Genomic DNA, 23,300 nt, shown 5'->3' on the forward strand with positions numbered 1-23,300 from the left:
CTGGAAGAAGAAAAACTAAAACGCGGGCCTCCTGGCTCCTGGTGTACGTGGAACCCCACGCGGTTTCCTCAAGGCAGTAAATGCTGTATGTTTGACTTGTGGAGATGTATTTTGCAGGCAGGGTGGCTTCCTGGGAATAAAATGAGCCTTTTTTTTTTTTATAGGCCCTGAGAATCCCATCTTCCTATACCCGAAGCATCTATTTTAGGTCCTTAAAAGTTAGCTGCTTGTCCGTTTGAGCTCGGTACCCACCGTGCTGAGGAAAGCACGCAGGCTGACGTCGGAAAAGCAAAGTCAGAACTGCCTCCCTGGCTACACCTCCCTCATAAGCCAGCAGGTCCACACAGCAGAAAGGCCACAGATGTTCACCGAGGATGTTTGCAGCAGAGGGGGCTCTGACAGCCGAAAGCCAGAAGCACCCTAAGCAGCCACCCCTAGTAGCATGGGCAAAGACATCGTGGGATGTTCTTACGGGGGGAATACTACTCGACAGTGAGAATGAATGGACCCCACTGCAGGCATCACCGTGGATGGAGCTCCCAAACGCGATGAATGCAAGAAGCCAGTCCCCCAGAAAACAGGCTCAAGTACATTGTCTCAGGCCACTTCTCTGAAGCACAGAAGCAGATAGAACTAACCTGTTGCTAGGCTGGGATAGTGTGCCCACGGGTCAGGTGAAGGGCAGTGGCTGGGAACGGGCAGGAGGGGCTTCTAGCAGCATTCTGCGTCTCGACCCATGAGCGTGTTCCTTTGTGAAAATCCGTCGCACGGGGCACGGATGCTACACGCTTGTGCCCTGACCTGTATGCGTGTTATTCTTCAGTACAGAGTTCAGGTGTTGAAAACCGCTTCCTCAGAACAGCCAGGAGATCTAACTGTGTGCCTCTTCCCACCCCGCGCCCCCCGGCCCTCCTTGTCCTATCGTTTCAGCAGCTGCAGCCGCCACAGTTACCCCGGCAGCACCTCCAGCGGCCGCGCAACCCATACCCAGTGCAGCAGGTCGCCCAGTTTCAAGGTGAGGCCGGTGCATACCTCTGCCATTGTATCCATTCCAGTGGGCAAGTGTAAGTGAATGTAGAGCCAGTGACAATGCCACGGCTGCTGTGTTTGTGTCCAGGTAATATTAAAAATATTTAAGAACTGATGATGCCAACCAATCAGAATCCCAGGCGTTAACCTTTGGGTCGCTGGGCCCCAAGAGGTCCTGGTGGGCCTGGGCCTGGGGCGGGGGCGGGGGCGGGGTGGCGGTGGGAGTGGGACTGGAGCAGCTGTTCTTTACCAAAGGTACGGAAGTATTTTGGTGGTTTAACAACCAGCAAAGACATACTGGCGCCGACTGACCTAGTATCAGCCCTGTTTACGTCTGGATCGTCATCTCAGTGGCCATGGGGAGGAGTGGGGGGAATCCCGTGTCACATCTTTCTTGCTAATCCCAGTAGGTCAGCTGACCAAAGCCCTCACTTCCAGCAACCTTGTAAAAGAATCTGGCTTTCGGCAACCACTAATCTCTGCTGAACATAGAAGGCAAATAGGAACTTGAGTTTGATTGGACTTTCTTGATCCTGCGGCCCTTTGCACAAATCCTGAATCATGGCCCCCGGAGCAATGGGTGCACTGTTTGTGTGCGGCGTTGCCATTTCTCTGTAAAGTAGAAGGTCCACTCAAATATCAATCGCTCCCATCTAGAGGTGGGAGCCCCTGTGGGTCTTGTATGGGGTGGAGGATGAGTCTGAGGACCCTTCCCAATCTCATCCACAGGAGTTTTCAGGGGGCCACAGGGGTCATGAAGCAGCAGAAATCCTCATTCCTGTCCTCTGTCCTTTTTGAAGACCTAGATCAATGCATCCTGACTTCTCAAATGTTACCTATCGCTTTGACAATCTGCCAGAAGCTATGAAGCCCCTTGCACAGAAATATCCATATATATAAATAAATACAAACTTTGTGGATCATTTCACAAGTGTCACCCTTCTCCATAGACTGTGGGTGAAACTTCTGTGATCTAGGGCAGCCTTTTTCAGTCTTTGGGTTGCAACACTCAAGTAGGTTGCGAAGATGATTGGCCACAACCAACATTTTTTAACGAAATAATAGAAATGATTGGAGTGTATCATAATTAGGGCAACTTTTGTTTCTGTCCTAAACCCACATGTGTATGTACTGTGAGTTGTGGCTTAAGGAGTCTGAAAGCCGCTGATGTTCACGGCCAGATCTCCCTGAAGATTGCCTGTGGGACCCCCTGGGGCTTGAGCCGCTATCACCCCCTCCCATCCCTGGGACATTTATATCACTTCAGATCCCTTTGGACTCGACACAGGGAAGGACAAAGGGAGTTTGTTCTGTGCACTAAATTAGTGCCAATATTCTTTGAAGAATTCTGTTTCTCACTTGGTCAGTGGGGGGGAGGAGTGGGAAATAGTCATTGTTACATGCGTAGTTTTTGTTGCAGACCCGGAGCCCTCTTTTGTACCTGTGGCTCTCAGACTTGAGCCTGCATCAGATCACCAGCACGGCTGGTTCAAAACAGAAGCCCGCCCTCACCCCCAGAGTCTCTGATTCAGTAGGTCTGGAGCAGGGCCTGAGAATTTGCATCTCTAACAGTTTCCCCACAGTTGCTGTTGCTATTGGCCCGGGGCCATACTTTGGGAACTGGTGCTTTGTATTATGAACTAATTTAAACCACTAAGTCTGATAAACCTGGTATTGTGTCCCTTGAGTTTTCTGGGTTCATAACTCATGTATTATTTTTTGGAATACAGGGACCCACCAAAATTTAGTAACTCCTCTATGTTATGAGTTATTCTGAATGGTTTGGGTCCAATTTAAAAGTTCTACTCTTTGAACTTTTCTAAAACCCCAAATCACAGGTAATCAACCTAAAAAACTTAGCTCCACTTAGGCTAAACAACCAGCGGCATTTTAGGTTTCCTAAGCTGGTTGATACGATAACTTTTAATTTTTTCTTCTGTATTTTCATGTAATTTTACTGATATCCTAGATATCACAATGTTATGTATCTGGGAAAATAGCAAATTGATAGATAAAAAATATTGTCCTTGGAGAGAAGTTCTGTTAGGAATAACTTGTCTGAGACCTACAGGTCCACTGACCACTACAGTTTTCAAAGGTTTTAAAGACGAACTTTCTCTTGCTGAGTTCTGTGTCTCTGGGCAATGTTACATGCCTAGGGGAAAAGCTTATTTTACATAAATATAGACTTCTTGTGAGTGAAAATAGAACACAGACCCTTTTAGGGAAAAAATTGCATGTTACCATCTCTGTTTGAATATGGAAAATTTTCTTTGACGTTGTGATGTTAACCAACAGACAAGAAAATTAATTTGACTACAGTATCTCACAGTAATACGTGTTTTAGACAAAAAGAAAAAAGAAAAAGTAGTCCATTGTTTAACATATGTAGTTGTCAGATAAAGACACGTTACTTCTTTGAAGGCATTTGAATTTTTTTCCTTTCTATATTTAAAATTACCCAAGTTCATAAAACCAGATTAATATGAGGTTTTTTGTTTTTCTTAGGTTGAAAATATGGTGCTGACTGCTGATATTAAAAGGTCCTTTTTTTTTTTTTTTTTAATAAGAACTACATCTCAATAGTGTAGTCATGGACACCAAGTAAAAATAAAGGTTGGCTTGGATTAATGGTTCAATACTTCTTAAGAGGCACTGCAGCATTTTTGCCCTCTAAAGAAAGGAAACTATTTCTCATTCACAAAATTAGTCCAGTCAGTATCTAATCCCGCAACATATTTGTTCTAAGTTACAACAAAAAATGTCCGAAATATAAAAGTCCTTTCATCTGTTTCCAGCAGCCTGTTTTATGTAAATTGGGTCTATCCAATCAATCTCTGAGTCAACAATATTTTTCCCTTAAATTTTTTTATAAGCAACTCAATAACCCATTTCACCACAGCTGATCAGGCTGGCCACGTAGTCAATACAAATTTAGTTGTTAAGGTCACAAAGCTTCATAACAAGATTGCAAGTTGCAATATATACCACCATCCAGTGTTTAATCAGGAACTTTTTTTTAAAACTCCACTTAGATACAATTAAGCTCAAAACAAAAAATGGAAACGTTTCTAGGGATCTGCCCCCAGATCCTTCTGCTCTCCCCGCAGTAACCATTTCATTTTTCAATTCAGCATATTGATCTCAAGTCACAAAACCTTGTCATAATCAAAATTCCCATAATTTTCTTTCTTAAAGAAAGAAAGAAAATATGGAGACATATTTGCTGCCCAGAAATCAATAACCCAATCAGGAAGACAAAAACACACTTCAGTTATCTGCCAAGGTGCCAGGCTTAATAGGGTTACACTATTCTCATCTGGTTTCTCATCCAGGTTCCAGGTAGGATCAAATTTGCTTATAGTATCGATTGGCTCCCATGCTGCACCTTTTTTAAATGTCCAGGAAAAAAATGATTTTTTTTTCATAGACTTAATCATTAGAAGGGACACAGAAAAATCCATTTCTGTGCACCACCTAGCCCTTGACGACATTGACGGGTTCTAAGGGTGACATTTCTATTCTCTTGACTGGTTTAGAAATTTCCCGGAAACGTGTAAAGAAGGACTCACTCAAATGTCTAATTAGGGTTGAGTGACTTGGCATTGATATTCTGGTCAACTTTTAAGCAGCGTCATTAAAACTGCCTTAGTGGTCATTGCTGATTTGAAGGAGTGGCCTTTGTTGGAGAAATGCATAAAGTTCATTGCCAAGTAGCAAGTAGGAGGACGATTTCTTTTTCTAACTCAGGAAGCTGGCCAGTTCGCACCGACATATTATGATTCAGAGAATCTGGAGCATGTGGAAGTCTACGAGTGGTTCCAAGAAATGTCCCATCTGTCAAAATAGCTTCTTAGCCGAAGCGATAGCCTTTAACCTCTCAAATCCTACTCAAGTCTTAGGGGAAATTAGCCTAATGGCCTTTATTGATAGTATTCTCTGCTGAACCATATTCCACTTCACAAATAGGATATGCAAAGTGATCAGCCATTTCTGCCTAATTTAGCCCAGGAGGTGAATTTCCTCTCACCTCCAAAAAGATGGTATCTTATTGGTTGAGGATGGCATCATATCAAGACGGGTGAGAAACGATTTGTTTCTGAAATGTGAACAAAAATAATATCAGGGTATATCAAATAGAAAAGTCAACTACAGAAGCCTATGTACTTCATGGTCCCAGTTTTCACGTGTCTATTTATATATTAATGTAAGTTAGCGGTGGTCATCTCTGGACGATGGGAATGACCTTAATTTTCATCTTTATGCTTTTCACTATTTTCCAAATTTTTTACCATCAGCATATGTTACAGTCAGAAAAATAATACTCTGGTATTTTTAAGGATTTATTATGAGTAGCTCCTTTCATCTAAAAGAATTTTGTCAGTCCCAAAGAAAAGTCCAACAACTTGTTACCATACATTGCTTGTAGAGATGAGTGAACAGGTCTGTCCTTTTCTCCCTGCAGGGTCTCCCCAGGACATAGCAGCCGTGAGAAGCCAGACAGCCCTCCAGAGCATGCGAACTTCACGGCTGATGGCACAGAACGCAGGCATGATGGGAATGGGACCCTCCCAGAACCCAGGGACAATGGCCGCAGCAGCCCAGTCAGAGATGGGACTGGCACCTTATAGCACCCCACCTACCAGCCAACCGGGAATGTACAATACGAGCACAGGAATGACCCAGATGCTGCAGCACCCAAACCAAAGTGGCATGAGTATCCCACACAGCCAAGCCCCGGGGCCGAGGCAGCCCACCTCGGGGCAAGGGGTTGGGATGGTGAGTGGTTTTGGTCAGAGCATGCTGGTGAACTCGGCCATCACCCAGCAGCACCAGCAAATGAAGGGGCCGGTAGGCCAGGCCTTGCCCAGGCCCCAGGGCCCACCGAGGCTGCAAAGCATTATGGGAACGGTCCAGCAGGGAACACAGAGCTGGCAACAGAGGAGCTTACAGGGGATGCCTGGGAGGACTAGTGGAGAATTAGCATCGTTCAACAACGGCGCCAGCTACCCACTGCAAGCTGGCCAACCGAGGCTGACCAAGCAACACTTCCCACAGGGACTGAGCCAGGTGGTGGATGCGAACACCGGCACGGTGAGAACCCTCAACCCGGCTGCCATGGGTCGGCAGGTGATGCCACCGCTCCCGGGGCAGCAAGGCACCAGCCAGGCCAGGCCAATGGTCATGTCTGGCCTAAGCCAGGGTGTTCCCGGCATGCCAGCGTTCAGCCAGCCCCCGGCACAGCAGCAGATGTCCGGTGGCAGCTTTGCCTCGAGCAGCCAGGGCCAAGGCTATGAGCGGAACCCCCCTCAGGACATGTCATACAATTACAGTGGCGACGCAGCTGGGGCCTCCTTCCCCAGCCTCTCAGACAGTGCCGACCTCGTGGACGCCATCATCAAAGGTGGGCCAGGGGACGAGTGGATGCAGGAGCTCGATGAATTGTTTGGAAACCCCTAGTCGAGAGGGGCCCCGACAGCCACAACTCTAGTGGTTAAAGCTTCAACCGTGAAAGAGAAACAGGATGTTGCATCATCCTTGTTTTTTTGTTTATTTGACCTGCATAATCTGAGCAAAACTGCAGCCGGCTGACAGTGGAAGATCCAGGTGCCAATCCACAGCCCCGCTGGGCCTCATTTCACCTGATTTTCACACAGCAATCAAGACAGACGCCCTGCGAATCCCGCTGCGAAAGAGGGGGACGCACCAGAGACAGGTGGGTAAGATGATTCCGTAGCCCCTCTGCTCGGCCCCCCCTGTGATTGTCCGGCCCAGCAAGAGCCGCTCTGGCCAAGACAGACTGCTGCCTGACCTGAGGGGGCCGTCAGCCCCTCCTGGGCCTGGTCCAGAGGCTGTAGCTTTGGAGACACGAAGGAGAGAGAGCCCGGGACTGAGAGTCCCACGGAGCCTGCTGGGTGGTGGCACAAGCCAAAAGCACACGTCAGAAAGGCGCTGAACTCCGGCTAACGAAGAGATGTCAGGCTTCAAGACATGCTACTGGGTCTGGAGGGTGGGTGCAAAGAACAGTGAGATGTCACAGGCAGACACAGGATCCTACAGGCCTGTCGCCTGCCCGTGATGACCCTCAGGAATTTTAGAGCGACTGCCTCACAGAGTGAGCTTGGAGAAGGGTCCTGGCAGTCCCGGGCGGGCAGCCCTCTGCTGGTGACCGGGGTGGCCGTCACTGTGGGGAGTTGTTGAGCTGGAGCCTCCTGAGGACCCGACAGGACCCAACACATCTTGGCAGTTCCCATCTACTCCTGGAGGCCGAGGATGGAGAGGCCCCGGCTGGACGCTCTGTGTCCGCTAGCACGGCCGCCTTTCTCCCCAGTCCCTGCCCTTATTCCTCCTCGCCTCTACCCCAGTCTGCACTTGCTCTTCCTTGCAGAGTAGCCAAGAAGAAATGAAGCTTTTGTCTTTAGGGAGCCCGGGCAGAGGGGAGATAGGTGCAAGAAGAACTTAGACAATGCCTGAAATGCAAAGGTGACACTGGAGTTTCCTTTCTCTGCCTGGAACTAAGTGGGCCACTCTATGCTTCTGGGACACCAGGGAGGACTGGCCTGGACATCGCTGGCTCTGGCTCCCTTTGGGAAAAGCCTAGGGGGTGATACTCTAAAATCAGCCTGGCCCTTCATCCCTACTCACCAGAAAGACAAATCTCACACCCTGAAAGTCGAGGAACTGAAAAATCAATTGCTCCACTTCACACATTTTGATAATGGAAAGCAAGCAGGTATGGTTCCTTTCCTGTGGGCAAAGCGATCCACTCCTGAAGTTCTGTACGGTCGTTCTCTTGGTAATTCACTCAAATCTGCCCCAACTGAAGTCTGTCTGAAGGGATCCATAACCTCCACCGTCGTAAAGCTGATCTCATCCGTCCTTTCCTCCCCTCCCACTGTCACGTTTTGGAGGCCGCGTGGCATAACCATTGTCCTAAGTGAGTGGGAGTGGCGTGAGCTTTCCTCCCGCCACCCCCTCCCTCCGCGTCCAAAAGGCAGGCTCGCTTCCGCGCACTCACGTGTAACTCGCCACGTCAGAGCCCCGGCCCAGCCACGGGAGCCGGACTGGCTGCACTGGCGGCGGGTCCTGGGAAGGAAGGGGGTTCAAATGAAGAGCTGGGGCAGAGGATACAGAGAGGCGGCAGGCAGGCAAACACTGCCCTTGGCTTGCTCGCCAAGTACCAAGGTCATAGCCCTACTCAGCCAGGGGCAGGATGGAGAACAAGTGGGCCACCCCTGGGAAGAGGTGGTGGGGGGCAGGCTGACTGTGAACTCCCTGTGTGGGGAGGGACACTGCCAGGGAAACTCTTGAGTGGAAACAGATGAAAACCAAAAACAAACAGAAGAAAGTAAACAAATGAGAAGACACAGAATATATAATTACCTTTTTCTGAAAGGTACAGGAAAGAAATGTATAAGAAATGATGAGAAACTGGAGGTGGCTGATGGAGGGGGAGGGCCACTCCATGCTCTTTTTAAAGCTTCCTCCGAATGCTCAGTACTGGGACCAACTACATAGAGAGGTAGATTTTAACAAGGTGGTTTTGTTTTGTTTTTGTTTTTACTACGGTGCTGATGTATATGTAATGTCTAAAAAAAAGTTATTTGTAAATAAGTTTTTACAATATGACAGATATCACTGGGTCTACTATCTGTAAAAAATATACATATAAATATATATATACTGTTTGTTTAAAATAGAGTATTTTTATTTCATTCCGTAACTCATCATCCAGCAGTGGTATTGCACTTCAGATGACATCATATTACTAATTTGTACTGTATGACCTCGGGCAACTTCCTCCATTTGATTCAGATTTTTCTAGTTTTCTGTTTTTACTTTGTACATTGAGCATTGCTTATTTCCTTTTAAGAAATGTACAGAACTCTGAAATGTAGAAATGAAGTGATGTTGACATACCACTTTTAAAGAAAAAAACAAATAAAAGATCATTATCTGAACCAATCCAAAGTTGAGTGTATTTTAGGACTGTCCCTGGAGCTCCAGCCTTAGTTAAGCAGACGGATTATGCCTGGGTTTTAACTGATTAACTGCAGTTCTTGTCTCAAAATTTTTATATCATTATTTAAACATTTAAGTAACAGTGGAGATCAATCATTCCCAGCCTTTTTAATTCCACCACGCTACTAAAATGTTCTAAATTTGCACCCCAGGAGATGTGGCAAAGGTAAAAGAAGAGAGTCTGGCCAGCACCACCCACAGAGAGTTGAATGTACTTAGAAGTTTACAGCCCTCCAGAATGACATTAGCCAATGACCTGCCAGGAGCATGAGAGCCCAGTTAACTTGCCTGGACAAACCCTGAGATAGCATTTCTGTTCCAAGGTCCCCTGCAGGATCAGGCAGAGGCTGGGACTTTGCCAGAAGGTGCCCCCTTGCTTGGCTTCCTGTCTTTTTCTGCCCTGTTTCCCCCACTCCCTCAGTTTCCCCTCCTGGGAGCCCTTCGGTGACAAATCACACACATGTGAATCCACTCCACTTCTAGAAGACCTGACCTAAGTCTTCCCATCAACCTTTAAAAAGCATGGTAAAGCAACATGTTTCAAAACTGTCTGGGTGAAGCAGAAAAAGAGGCCACAAGAATAGAATAAGGTCATCATCAAAAATAGATCCAAAGCAAAGGTGAGTTTTGATATGTACAAACCAAGAGAAAGAATGAACTTGACTATGGAAGAAGAGGCCAGCCCTACCCATGGTGGGCTGTGGTTCCAGACCAGCTGACAAATAACACCATGTAAAAAACAATGTGACACTGGGCTTTGTCCCAGTGATACGGGCTCAGTGACATGAGATCAAAAATGAACTGATTCGCGGGTGGGGATGGGAAGGCTGACAACAGAATAAAAACATGAAGTCTGAGAAGGGCTCCTCGTCCTGATGAGGCAAAACCACGTATTTACTGCACTGCACTGGATGGATGGAATACCATTCTCCTTTAAAATGGTTTCTTATTTATAATCGTGTTGACCTTTATAAAGTCCCAGTGCAGCAAGTGTATAACGGGGGAAGAAGGAGAATAAACATCTTTCCAAGAAGTCACTAGGCACTTGCCCCGTAAGGAGGAGGTATTTTATCGCTGAAAGTTAAGGCACATTCGAAAGCATTAAAGGAGCTACTTCTGCCTTTAACCGTTCTTTTCAAGGAAGGTTGTATCTAGAGAAAAAGGATAAAAAACAAATGACCTGATATTTTTCCTTATTAATGACATTTTTGGCCACACCTCCTCTACTTCCAATCCTGCAAAGTGCGAGAGGAAAAATACCTTGGAAGAGAGCAGGGCTGCTTGTTTGTGTAATCAGTCCTTTATCTTTCTAACTTATTTTTCATTTTAAGTTCTAAGGACATTGTATTTCCATGCTGGTGTTCTCTGGACAAGTTACTACAGACACCTGTTTCATTTCATAACAAGCGGAGGTAATTAGGGCAACATTCACACACTTGGGGCCCAAGCGTCCCTGCCACGTCTAGGACAGCTGCTGGGCCAGAGCTAATGCTATGGTTCTATCCCTACCTCAGATCCCAAGTCAAGGATGCAGCACTCAACATAAAACTCTTCAGAGCTACTGAGAACCTGACTTTAGCTTTTAACTTTGCCTCAGACATTTAAACTTGTATGACAATCATTTTCAAACAATCAGAAAAAAAGAATAGTACAATGAATAACTATACACTTACCAACTTGATTTGATACTTGTTAACACTTCACCATATATGCTTCACATACATATTTTGTGGAACCATTTCAAAGTAAGCTATACACGCCCAGTCACTTTACCCCTCAACCTCCCAGCATACCTCACCAAAGAATTAGGGCATTTTCTTTCCTAGACACAACATCATTATCACACCTAACACAATTAATTCCCTAATATCTAATTCTCACTCCTTATTCAAATTGTCCCAAATGTCTCCCATAGCTGTTTTTTTCTAACCAGGATTTGATCAAGGATCCCACATTGCCATTTGGGTTTTATGCCTCTTAAGGGTATCTTTTAATGAAGAAAAGTTCTTCTCCATCCCTTTGTTTATAACATTGACTTTCTGAGGCAAGGAATCTGATTTCTAAAAATAAAATCAGTCAATTTACTAATACGTAAAAGATACGTATGTCAGATCAGAAACTCGCATGTCCCTGGCCAACACGTTTGCTCCCTGTAAAATCAGTCAATTTACTAATATGTAAAAAAAATGTATGTCAGATCAGAAACCCACATCTCCCTAGCCAACACGTTTGCTCCCTGTAACCAAATTATAGGAATTAAAATCGTCAAGAGGTTGCCTTGGTGACAATAGAATTGGAACAAAGGAAATAAATTCTATAGTTCAGATATTTTTAAAGATAAAAAGCTTTGATATGCGGGTGGGACCATCTTTTTTCCACATGTTGTTTAACCAAACTCTGTGTGTGTGTCTTTGTGTGTGTGTGTATGTGTTTATAGTTTACATCTTTAAATAGTTCCAATTTAAATGCAAGATAGAAATTGTTTAAAAATTCTCAAGTGTAAGATTTGGAAAGTTGTGGGTTTTTTCCCACTTCCAAAGGATAATGAGTTTGCAGTAATTATGCTTTATGGTCAAAAATTTGCACTTTACCCCCTGACGGGACACATTAAATTTAAGTTCTCCATGAAAAAAAAAAAAATTGCACTTTCTCTTCCTTTATTGTCTTCAATGTGTAAAACAACTAAAATGTCACAATACAAGTCACTATAACTGACTAAAATACTAAAAAGTAAAAAGACCACAGAATCATAGCATTTTAAAATATTAGCCCCATTTTACCTGAGAAGAAAACAGGCAGAGAGCTACACGGCTGTGGTAGCATAGCCAACGAGTGGCAGAACAGGATTCATGTTGAGTGGCCCTGGAGTCTACACTTCTTTTGCTGCACAACCTCTATGGTGAGCTGCCTTACCCAGAGTCAAAGAGCCAGTTACTGGGGGAACTGGGCTGATACCCGGATACCCCATTCCCAGACTGGTCGTTCTCAGTGTACTCCAGGGTATTTAGCCCAGCTATTTGGGATGCAAGAGGCTGTCGTGTCTTCTCCCCTACTATTTTGGAAACGCTAGTGTTTTAATGCCTTTATTTTTCTCTATTATTCATAGCCTCTGTAACTGCCTTTGTACCCACACACCAAAAAAGGCCCAATAAAAAGTTTCTTGGAGATGCCTACACCAGATTCAAGGCTGTCACACTTTCTTTAGAAAAATTACAGAGAGCGCTTTTCCTGATGCTAAAAAGTTATATATGCTCATAATTCCATTCTGCTAAGGTCCCTGAAGACTCATTCCCATTTTACAGATGAAGAAAGTGAAGAAGGGTCATTTGCCTTGTGCCAGACAGTGACTGCACGGCAAGTGCAGTGGAACCCAGCCTAGGCTCTCCAGCCATGACCATGACCCTCCTTCCCCTTCCCCAGGGGCAAGATATTCCCCGAGCACACTTCTCTGGATGGTTTCTTAAAAATGACAGACCCTTTTTTTCCTTTTTCCTTTGTTCGTTACAAAGTCCATTTTCACAGCCAGATGTGTTTTGCGCTGTTAGTTGATGACTCTCTTCTCTGGCTACTTGATGTGTTTGCCTGACTTCCCTCACCAACTGTTGCATTCCTGCAACTAATGAAGTGGGCTCAGCTGCCTTACCAGCATCTATCTGGAACTTCCCATCAAGAGAGAAGCAGTCTTAGAGGTGAGTGATGGCAGTGGTCCCCGGAAAGCCCTAGACACAGACAGGCCAGGCTGCTTTCTCCCTACACCGGCAGTCGTGACTTTGGCACGTGCTCCTAAAACCAGGGCGCAACACACTTCCACTGATGCTACGGATCCTCCCCCTCAGAGCAAACTTCAGTCGTTAAACTAACAGGAAAATCTAAAGGGGATGTTTCTACAAAGCCATTTCAAAAAGAAAGGAGACTTACTTCTTTTAATTGAACAAGTGGCACCATCTAACCTTCAGAGTGGTAACATCTTCTGCGAGCGTTTGAGCAAAGGGAGGGGGGAACGTTAGAAGTGCCTCAGTTTCTCGCAACATTGAAGTCCAGGTATTCATCCAGAAAGCTGTTTGCAATCCCCACGGTGCTTAGGACAGTCAACAAGGCCAAAACCCCCAGACTCAACTGGAAACCAGTGATCCTGCAGGCGGATGTGAGAGAGAGAGAGGTGATAAATAAACTGGGCTACAGGGATGAAGCTGGGGAGCCTGGGGCAGAACTCTCATTGTGGACACTGCCCAGAACTTCCATTTGAAAATTTTGATTCATCAGATAAATTAAAGAGGATGCCTAGCCACAGAGGTCAAGTGGCTCCTTTTGAACATTCAAAGGATTATCAAGGCTGGGAGGGATTATTTCCTTGGTAAATTTGGGAGATAGTGCAAAATGTTTGCAAGGATTTAAAGTGTGGTGGTCAAAAGAGTGCACACTTAGTGTACAGTTTTATCCTTGCAATTTCCTGTCTCACACCTAGTTGTGGAGGACCTGATGAGACTTGGCCTCAGGCAACGTAGATCATTTCTGCCATCACAGCCATCAGTGCTGTAATACTCTCAGGAACAGGAAGCTAATATAGACTCCATCCTGCTACTTTTTGTCTAAACACACAATTCTTGGGTGTTCCTTACCTTTTTTTTAGCAGCTTCTGAGTATCCCCAGAAATACTGGTGATGGACGTATATGTACACCAGACTTAGACAAGTATCAAAAAACTATAGAGAAAAAAAAAAGAAAAGACACAGAACATGATGGCAGCCTCTCAAAACGCGGTGTGAAGATTGACAACAGTCACAGAACGTGTATCTGACAAAAGGCTTGTGTGCAGAGCTCTGGCAATCCAATAAGGAAAGAAAAACAACTTAATGTTTTTAATGGGCAAAATATTTGAATAGAAAATTCACATAGCAAGATAAACAAATGTACCAATACGCACATGAAAATTTTTTCAACATTATTCAACATCATTCAATATCAGCAAAACTGCAATTTAAAACCACAACGAGGTGACACCACTTGCACACCCACCAGAAGGGCGAAATTTTAAATAGACTGAAGCATAAAATATTGGGGGTGTTGGAATCTCATACATTATTGGTGGGAATGCAAAATGGTACAGCCACTTTGGGAAAAGTTCTGGTAGTGTCTTATAAAACTAAACATTACTTTCTGACCCAGCAATTCCTTCCTTTCCTGTGTATTTACCCAAGAGAAATGGAAGCACATGTCCATAAAAAGACTTGTACAGAATGGTCACTGCAGCTTTATTCATAATAGCCAAACACTGAGAACAGCCTGGAAATCTATCCACAGGAGAATGGATAACCAAACTGTGATAACCATACAACAGAGGCCCACTGGCGAGGAAAAGAAACAGACAACTTGCAACAAACAGCATGGTGAATCTCAAAAATATTTTGCTGAGTGACTGAAGCATTATACAAGAGTACATACTATGATTCCAATTATAGAAAGTTCTAGAATGGACAAAACTAAACTATGATTTAAAAATTCAGAGCATTGTCTGCCTCTGAAAGGGACTGGGAAGGACCTGAGGAAACTTTCTGAGTGGTTGTCACGTTCCATATCTTGATAGGGATTTGAGTGACACAGCTGTATACACTTGTCAAAACTCATCGGATGGTACACTTAAGATTTGTGCATTTCACTAAATACAAATTTTACCTAAAAGAAAGGTAAAATGTGGGGTTATATTCTGCCATCCAGTCCAATGAAAACTCTCAATATCTTCCCTACACTAGGGACCCTCTGCTTCCTCAGCACCTCACAGATGTAAATTGTCAGAGCCCTCTTCGAAACACTAGAAGTCTGTCTGTGGGACTCTGATACGCTGGATAAAATGAAATTCTTTATTTTATTAGGTCATAAACATTTTTTTTGGCTTCTACTATATACCAGGTATTATTCTAAGGATTGGAGTTAGCTGTGACAAAGATACAAGCTCCCTGCCCTTATGGAGTTTATCATCAAAGACAGACAACAAAGGGGAAAACAAGAAGAAAAATAGACTTGAACGTGCTGTGAAGGAAATGAAGGAGGATGGGCCGCCAGGAACTGGAGGAGGCCGCCTTTAGGAAGGGTCAGGGAAGGCCCCTCTGAGGGGGTGACGCTTGTGCTGGGCCCCGAAGGATGAGAACAGGAGGAGAAAGGGTTGCAAGGGCCACCTGGCCTCTGAGGAAGGGGAGAGGTTCTGAGCACGCTGCGGTTTAGAAACTCCCTATCTAATCCATTACTCCCAGAAATCCAATGAGAACTGTTCAAGGCAGTTAACAGGCAACCTACTCTGGATGAGAAAGAGTGCAAATTACAACAAGATACCCAAGATATCCTCTGACGCCAGAGTTAGCCTGTCTGCAGCAGTGTCCTTGGATGCAAACAGACAGTGCTTATTTTGTATAAAACAACTTCCAGGGTCAGTAGATGTCAGTAGATGTTGCGTATCTGCTGTTTAATAGTTGTAAGGACCATGGTCGTCATTAAACTTACCTTAGTTGAAACACCACCCAGCCATCCACAACGTAATCATAAATATTGGGTAAAACTCCACACAGTTTTGTCTGCAGGAAGAAAATAAAGACGTGGGTTATTTTATGAAAAAAACTATACACCAAAGCAGTGAGTTTTCATCTATAGGTACATGTGCACCCTCTTCTTACAAAAATAATTATAAGAATTAACCTAAAGAGCATAAATGTCCTTACAGGTAAAATTAGTCTTTCAAGGTGGGACTCAAACATTTTTTAAACCTCAGAGCAGGGCTAAGAATCACTCTCCTACATGTAAGTTGCCAGCAATAGAAATGAAGTGTAGCTCTTTTCCAAAAGACAGGCCTGGAGATGGTCCTGATTCCGAGCCTAAAGATCATTCTGTATCTTATCTAAATAACCCAGAAAATTACTCAATTCATATTAAATGGATTTCTTCCCCAGAATTCCCTTGCATCTGTTGCCTTCCATTTGAGTTACTCAGCACATTAAAAATGGTTTTTAAATAATTCCCCTAAAGCCTCCTGAAATAAAGGAATGAGTGTATTTCATTCCCATTTTATGGAGGAAAAAAAACCTAAAGACTGAGAACCCAAGCTGATGGATGCCTTGCAGAGAAACAGAGGTAGTCTGTGTCATCTCCAGATTCCAAAGCTCTGTCCTAATGTCAAGTCAAATAGCTTCTATTCACAGAAGACTTGGATGGAAAATTTGACACTATTTTAAGCGAAAGGGAATGCTTCTCTGGGAACTATAGTTAATTCATCTGCACCTAGCAAAAGGAAAAAAGATGAACTCCATTCATCTTCCTTCCTGTGCTACACCCCCAAGTGATCTTGGTTAGGTTGGCTGAGCTCTTTCCTGACAACATCACAACCAGAAAAAAAAACTTTAATGTAATTCATAATGAGGTTTTGAGTTGATCCTGGTGGAAGAGCCATAGTCTACAGGATTAGAAATGATCCTACATGCTTCCTTAAGCCGTACAGCTTAAGTAGGTAAGGTTATGAGGCAACTGACCCAGAAACGGTTGATTCTGGTTCTTGAAGGCTGAGTCTTCTAACCCAGGTCACCATGAATGATTCTTCCTTCTTTTCTTCCCCTTTTTTTTTTTTCTCTTTTCTTTCTTAATGAAAAAAAAAAAGGTGTTTTCTTTTCTTTTGTGACCAAGATGGTGACATGGAGGCTCTCAAACTTCCCTCCTCCCACAGATGCACCGAATGTACAGATACACACAGAGCAATTCCCTCGGAAAGAAATCCAGAAGTCAGCTGAGTGACTCCTACACATCAGGCGAATAAGAAAATAGCCACACTGGCAGTTCCCTGGTGGCCTAGTGGTTAGGATTCCAGACTTTCACTGTCGTGGCCCAGGTTCGATCTCTGATCAGGGAACTGAGATCCTGCAAGCCGTGTGGCATGGCCAATAAATAAATAAATAAATAGTAGCCACAATGAAATAAGCAGGAGAAGCTGAGACACACTCTCATCATAAACACCACCCCTGGCACAGCACAATACATTCAGGAGAAAATCCTCAACCCCCAGCTTCTCCCTGAGGAGCAAAGGGCTTAGATTGCATATCTAGCACCCCAACTTTTAAGACTTCCACCTGAGGGCTGGGTCCCCAAAACACCTAGTTCTGCAAGCCAGTGGGGCTTGCATCCATGAGACCCACAGGACCATAGCAAACAAAGAAGCAATTTTAAACTTTGCAAGCCAGAAGGGAGTGGGAAGATATACTCAAAGTGCTGAAAGAAAAAACTGCCAACGAAGAATACTCTACCCTGCAAAGTTGTCCTTCAAAATTGAAGAGATAAAGAATTTTAGAAACAAAATCCGAAGGAGTTCATCACCACTAGACTTGATATAAGAAATGTTAAAGCGAGGTCTTCAGAGAAAAACAAATACTGTATGATATCACTTACATGTGGAATCTAAGAATTTACAACAAACTAGTGAATATAACAAAAAAAGAAGCAGTCTCAGAGATATAGAGAACAAACTAGTGATTACCAGTGTGGGAGGGGGCAACAGAGGAGTTGGGGAGTGGGAAGTACAAACTACTGGGTGTAAGATAGGCTCAAGGATGTATTGTACAACGTGGGGCATATAGCCAATATTTTGTAACAACTGTAAATGGAAAGTAACCTTTGAAATTTTTATTTAAAAATTAATAAAAATACTGACATATGTAAAAAATATAGGTCCTCAAGTTGAAATGAAAGAATGCTAATTACTAATATGAAAATATATGAAAGTATAAAACTCACCAGTAAAGGTAAATATATAATTTAATTCAGAATTCTCTCATATTGCAGTGATGGTGGGTAAGTCACTTACAACTCTAGTATAAAGGTTAAAAGACAAGAGTATTAAAAACAAAACAATAATAATTTATTAATAGCTATACGATATTGAAAAATATCAATTTGTGACATCAAAAACATAAAATGGGGAAGGACTGTAAAAATATAGAGCTTTTGAATGCATTCAAAGTTAAGTTGCTATCTGCTTAAGATGGACTGTATAAAGATAAGATGTTTTATGTAAGCTTCTTGGTAACTGCAAAGCAAGTTTATAGTAAAAAAAAAAAAGTCTATAGTAGATATACAAAAGATAATGAAAAAGGAATCAAAGCATAGCACTATAGAAAATCATCATATCACAAAGGAAAAAAGCAAGAAAGGAACAAAGGAATTACAAAACAGCCAGAAAACAATTAACAAGATGTCAATAGTAAGTTCACACCTATCAATAATGACTTTAAATGTAAATGAACTAAAGTCTCCAATCAAAAAACACACAGTGGCTAAATGGATAAAACAATATAAGACCCAACTATATGCTGCCTAAAAGAGATTCAGATAAAATAGACTTTAAGTCAAACACTTTAACAAGATATAGAGATGGTCATTACATAATGACAAAGGGATCAATTCATCAAGAAGATATGACAAGTGTAAATATTTATGCACCCAACATTAGAGCACCTAAATATATAAAGCAAATATTAACAGATCTGAAGGGAGAAACAGACAGCAATACAATAAGAGTAGGAGACTTCAATACCCCACTTTCAACAATGAATAGACCATCCAGATGGAAAATCAATAAGGAAACATTGGGCTTAAACTACACATTAGACCAGTAGACCTAACAGACATATTCAGAACATTCCAGTTAACAACAGCAAAACAGACATTTGTTCTCAAGTGCATATGGAATAGGATAAATCACAAAATAAATAAACTCAAGAATATTGAAATCATATCAAGCATCTTCTCTGACCACAATTGTATGAAACAAGAAATTAATTACAAAAAGAAAACTGGAAAATTCATGTATATGTGGAGATTTAAAAACATGCTCTTGAACACGAGTCAAAGAAAAACATCAAAAGGGAAATCAAAAAATACCTTGAGACAAATGAAAATGGGGACACAACATACAAAAACTTATGGAGCACAGCAAAAGCAGTTCTAGAGGGAAGTTTATAGTGACAAATACCTACATTAAGAAAAAAAGAAAGATCTCAAATAAACAACCTAAATTTACATTTCAAGGAACTAGAAAAAGAACAAACTGAGCCCAAACTTAGTAGAAGAAAGGAAAAAGCAAAGGTTAGAGAAAAAATATGAAATAGAGACTAAAAAGACAAAAATCAATGAAACTAAAAACTGATATTTTGAAAAGGTAAGCAAAATTTACAAAACTTTAGCTAGACCAAGAAGAAAAAAAAGAAGACTCAAATAAATAAAATCAGAAATTAAAGAGGAGACATTGCAATTGATCACACAGAAATACTAAGGATCATAAGAAACTATTATGACCAATTATATACCAACAAAGTAGACAACCTAAAGGAAATTGATAAATTCCTAGAAATATACAACCTACAAAGTCTGAAACATGAAGAAATAGAAAATCTGAATTGACCAATTACTAGTAAGGAGATTGAATCAGTAATCAAAAACATCCTGACAAAGAAAAGACCAAGACCACAACTGGTGAGTTCTACCAAATACTGAAACAACAGTTAATACCATTCCTTCTCAAATCCTTCCAAAAAATATAAGAGGAGAGAATACTTTCAAATTCATTTTGTGAGGCCAGCATTACTGTGATACCAAAGCCAGACAAGGACATTACAAGAAAAGAAAACTATAGGTCAATATCCCTGATGAGCATAGATGCAAAAATTCACAACAAAATTTTAGCAAACTGAATTCAACAATATATTAAAAGGATCACAACCACAACCGAGTGGGATTCATCCCACGGATGCGAGGATGATTCAACATACACAAATCAATCAATGTGATACACCACATTGACAAAATGAAGGATAAAAATCACATAACCATCTCAATAGATGCAGAGAATGCATTTGCCAAAATTCAACATCCATTATGATAAAAACTCTCAATAAACTGCGTATAAAAGGAACACACTTCAACATAATAAAGGCCATGTATGACACGCCCACAGCTAACATCATACTCAACAATAAAAAGCTGAAAACTTTTCCTCTAAAACTCAGGAACAAGACAAGGGTGCCTACTCTCATCACTCCTATTCAACATAGTACTGGAAATCTTAGCAATTAAGCAAGCAAAAGAAATAAAAGGCAACCAAATCAGAAAGGAAAAAGTAAAATTGTCTCTGCAGATGACATTAGATATAAAAACCCCTAAAGATTCCACCAAAAAACTGTTAGAACTAATAAGTTCAGTAAAGTTGCAGGATACAAAATCAACACACAGAACTTCCCTGGTGGCACAGTGATTAAGAATCTGCCTGCCAACGCAGGGAACATGGGTTCGAGCCCTGGTCCAGGAAGATCCCACATGCCACACAGCAACTAAACCCATGTGCCACAACTACTGAACCTGCGCTCTAGAACCCACAAGCCACAACTACTGAGCCCATGTGCCACAACTACTGAAGCCTGCGTGCCTAGAGCCCGAGCTCTGAAACAAGAGAAGCCACCACAATGAGAAGGCTGCGTACCACAATGAAGAGAAGCCCCCGCTCACCACAACTAGCGAAAGCCTGCACACAGCAACGAATACCCAACAACAAAGACCCAATGCAGCCAAAAATAAATTAATTAAAAAAAAAATCAACGTAGAAAATCATTTGTGTATGTATACACCAACAATGAACTATCAGAAAGATAAATTAAGAAAACAATCCCATTTACAATTGCATCAAAATGAATAAAATATTTGGGAATAAATTTAATCAGGGAGGTAAAGACCTGTAAGACTGAAAACTACAAAACATTGATGAAAGAAATTGAAAAAGACACAAATAAATGCAAAGGTATTCCATGCTCATAAACTGGAAGCATTAAGATTGTTAAAATGTCCATAATACTCAAAGCAATCTACAGATTCAATGCAATTCCTATCAAAATTCCAGTGGCATTTTTCACAGAAATAGGAAAAACCCCTAAATTTCATATGGAACCAAAAAAAGAACACGAATAACTAAAGGAATCTTGAGACAGAAGAACAAAGCTGGAGGCATTGCACTTCCTGATTTCAAATTATATTACAAAGCTGTAGTAATTGAAACAGTATAGTATTGGCATAAAAACAGACACATAGATTAATGGAACAGAATAGAGAGCCAGAAATAAACCCATGCATATGTGGTCAATTAGTTATTACAAAGGAGCCAAGAATATACAATGGGGAAAGGATAGTCTCTTCAGTAAATGGTGTTGAGAACACTGGACAGCCAAATGCAAAAGAATGAAACTACCCCTGTCTTACACCATACACAAAAATCAACTCTAAATGGATTAAAGACTTGAACATAAGACCTGAAACCATAAAACTCATAAAAGAAGACATAGGGGAAAATATTCTTGACATTGGCCTTGGCAATGATTTTTTGGATTTGGCCCTAAAAGCAAAGGCAACAAAAACAAAAATAGGGCTTCCCTGGTGGCTCAGTGGTTGAGAGTCCGCCTGCCGATGCAGGGGACACGGGTTCGTGCCCCAGTCTGGGAAGATCCCACATGCCGTGGAGCGGCTAGGCCCGTGAGCCATGGCGCATCCAGAGCCTGTGCTCCGCAACGGGAGAGGCCGCAACAGTGAGAGGCCCGTGTACCACAAAAAAAAAAAAACACAAAAAAACAAGTGGGACTACATCAAACTAAAAACCTTCCTCACAGCAAAGGAAACTGCCAACAGAATGAAAAGGCAATCTATGGAATGGGAAAAAGTATTTGCAAAACCACACATTTGATAGGGGGTTACTACCCAAAATACACAAAGAACACATACAACTCAATAGCAGAGAAAACCAAATAACCCAATTAAAAAATGGGCAGAGAACCTGAAAAGACATTTTTCCAAAGACATAAATGATCAACGGGTACCTGAAAAGGTGCTCAACAACTCTAATCATCAGCGGAATGCAAATCAAAACCACAGTGAGATATCACCTCACACTTGTTAAAATGGCTATTATCAAAAAGCCAAGGAACAAGTGCTGGCAATAACCTGGAGAAAAGGGAACCTTATACACTACTGATGAGAGTGTAAACTGATACGACCACTGTGGAAAACAGTATGGAGGGTCCTCAAAAAATTAAAACTAGAACTACCATATGATCCAGCAATCCCACTCCTGTGTATATATCCAAAGGAAATGAAATCACCGTCTTGAAGAGATATCTGTACTCTCATCTTGATTACAGTGTTATTCACAGTAGCCAAGATATGGAAACAACCTAAGTATCCAACTGTGGATGAATGGATAAAGAAAATGTGATATACCTATATGTAATGAAATATTATTCAACATTTAAAAAGAAGGAAATCCTGCCATTTGCGACAAACTGGATGAACCAGCAGGGCCTTATGCTAAGTGAAATAAGCCAGATAAAGAAAGACAAATAGTGCATGGTATCACTTACATGTAGAATCTTTAAAAAAAAAAAAAAGGTGAACTCACAGAAACAGAGAGTAGAATGGTAGGTGTCATGGCCTGAGGGTGAGCAAAATAGGGAGAGCCTAATAAAAGGGTACAAACTTTCAGTTATTAAAGGAATGAGGTCTGAGGATCTAATATATAACATGGTGACTATAGTTCATAACACTTTATTGTATAATTGAAATATGCTAAGAGAGTAGAACTTAAGTGCCCTCACCAAAAAAAAGAAAAAAAAGACTAAATATGTAAAGGGTAAATATGTAAGGTAAGGGATGTATTAATTAACTCAGTGGGGGAAATCCTTTCACAAATTATACATTTATCAAATCATCATGTTGTACACTTTAAATATCTTACAATTTTGTCAATTATACCTCAATAACTCTGAAAAAAAATCTCTAACTCAAGAAAAGGAGAAGAAAGCCTAATTACAAAGCATAATTCTTTCCTCATTCTCCATAAATCTACAGGAAATTGTGGATGGGTTAACTCAACCTTATTAGTTTCTGACTCAACTACATTAGAAAAAACTCCCTGCTAATCATTCAGCCATCTCTTAAAGCTGCGTAAGGAAGCTTCGTAACTAACTGCATAACTCAGCGCTCATATATAGACCACAGCTGGTGCAGAGTCAGAAGCACGAGTGGACCTTTCTAACCCTGAGCCGGCAATGACAACGGTAATGTCACCCACTCAGCTCTCTAAGAGCCAGAAGAGCGACCATCAGACCCTCGGCACACCAGAAATGCAGAATACGAATGCCAAATGCTTTCCTCTTCATTTTTTTTTACTGTTGCTTTTAAGG

At 42.2% G+C, this 23,300-nt stretch overlaps 2 protein-coding genes across 3 annotated transcripts in view; one reads left to right on the forward strand and one right to left on the reverse strand.

The window, feature by feature from the left end:
- MAML3 (mastermind like transcriptional coactivator 3) overlaps positions 1-8,990 on the forward strand; it is a 440,736-nt gene extending 431,746 nt beyond the window's left edge. The window contains exons 4-5 of one of the 2 annotated variants that reach the window (XM_032631834.1): positions 934-1,015; positions 5,495-8,990. In XM_032631834.1, coding sequence (XP_032487725.1) covers positions 934-1,015; positions 5,495-6,489 — 1,077 coding nt within the window. In that variant the 3' untranslated portion in view covers positions 6,490-8,990. Of the gene's footprint in view, positions 1-930; positions 1,016-5,494 lie in introns of both variants that reach the window. The other variant, XM_032631833.1, reaches the window with a different exon arrangement.
- A 4,075-nt stretch (positions 8,991-13,065) lies between these two features.
- The window catches only part of MGST2 (microsomal glutathione S-transferase 2), a 28,227-nt gene continuing 17,992 nt past the window's right edge, over positions 13,066-23,300 (reverse strand). Inside the window, exons 3-6 of the mRNA XM_032632009.1 lie at positions 15,564-15,617; positions 15,225-15,231; positions 13,651-13,754; positions 13,066-13,183 (exon numbers count right to left, since the gene is read on the reverse strand). Coding sequence (XP_032487900.1) covers positions 13,066-13,183; positions 13,651-13,754; positions 15,225-15,231; positions 15,564-15,617 — 283 coding nt within the window. The remainder of the gene's footprint in view (positions 13,184-13,650; positions 13,755-15,224; positions 15,232-15,563; positions 15,618-23,300) is intronic.

The sequence above is a fragment of the Phocoena sinus genome, chromosome 5 (genome assembly GCF_008692025.1).
Source record: "Phocoena sinus isolate mPhoSin1 chromosome 5, mPhoSin1.pri, whole genome shotgun sequence".
NCBI lineage: Eukaryota > Metazoa > Chordata > Mammalia > Artiodactyla > Phocoenidae > Phocoena > Phocoena sinus.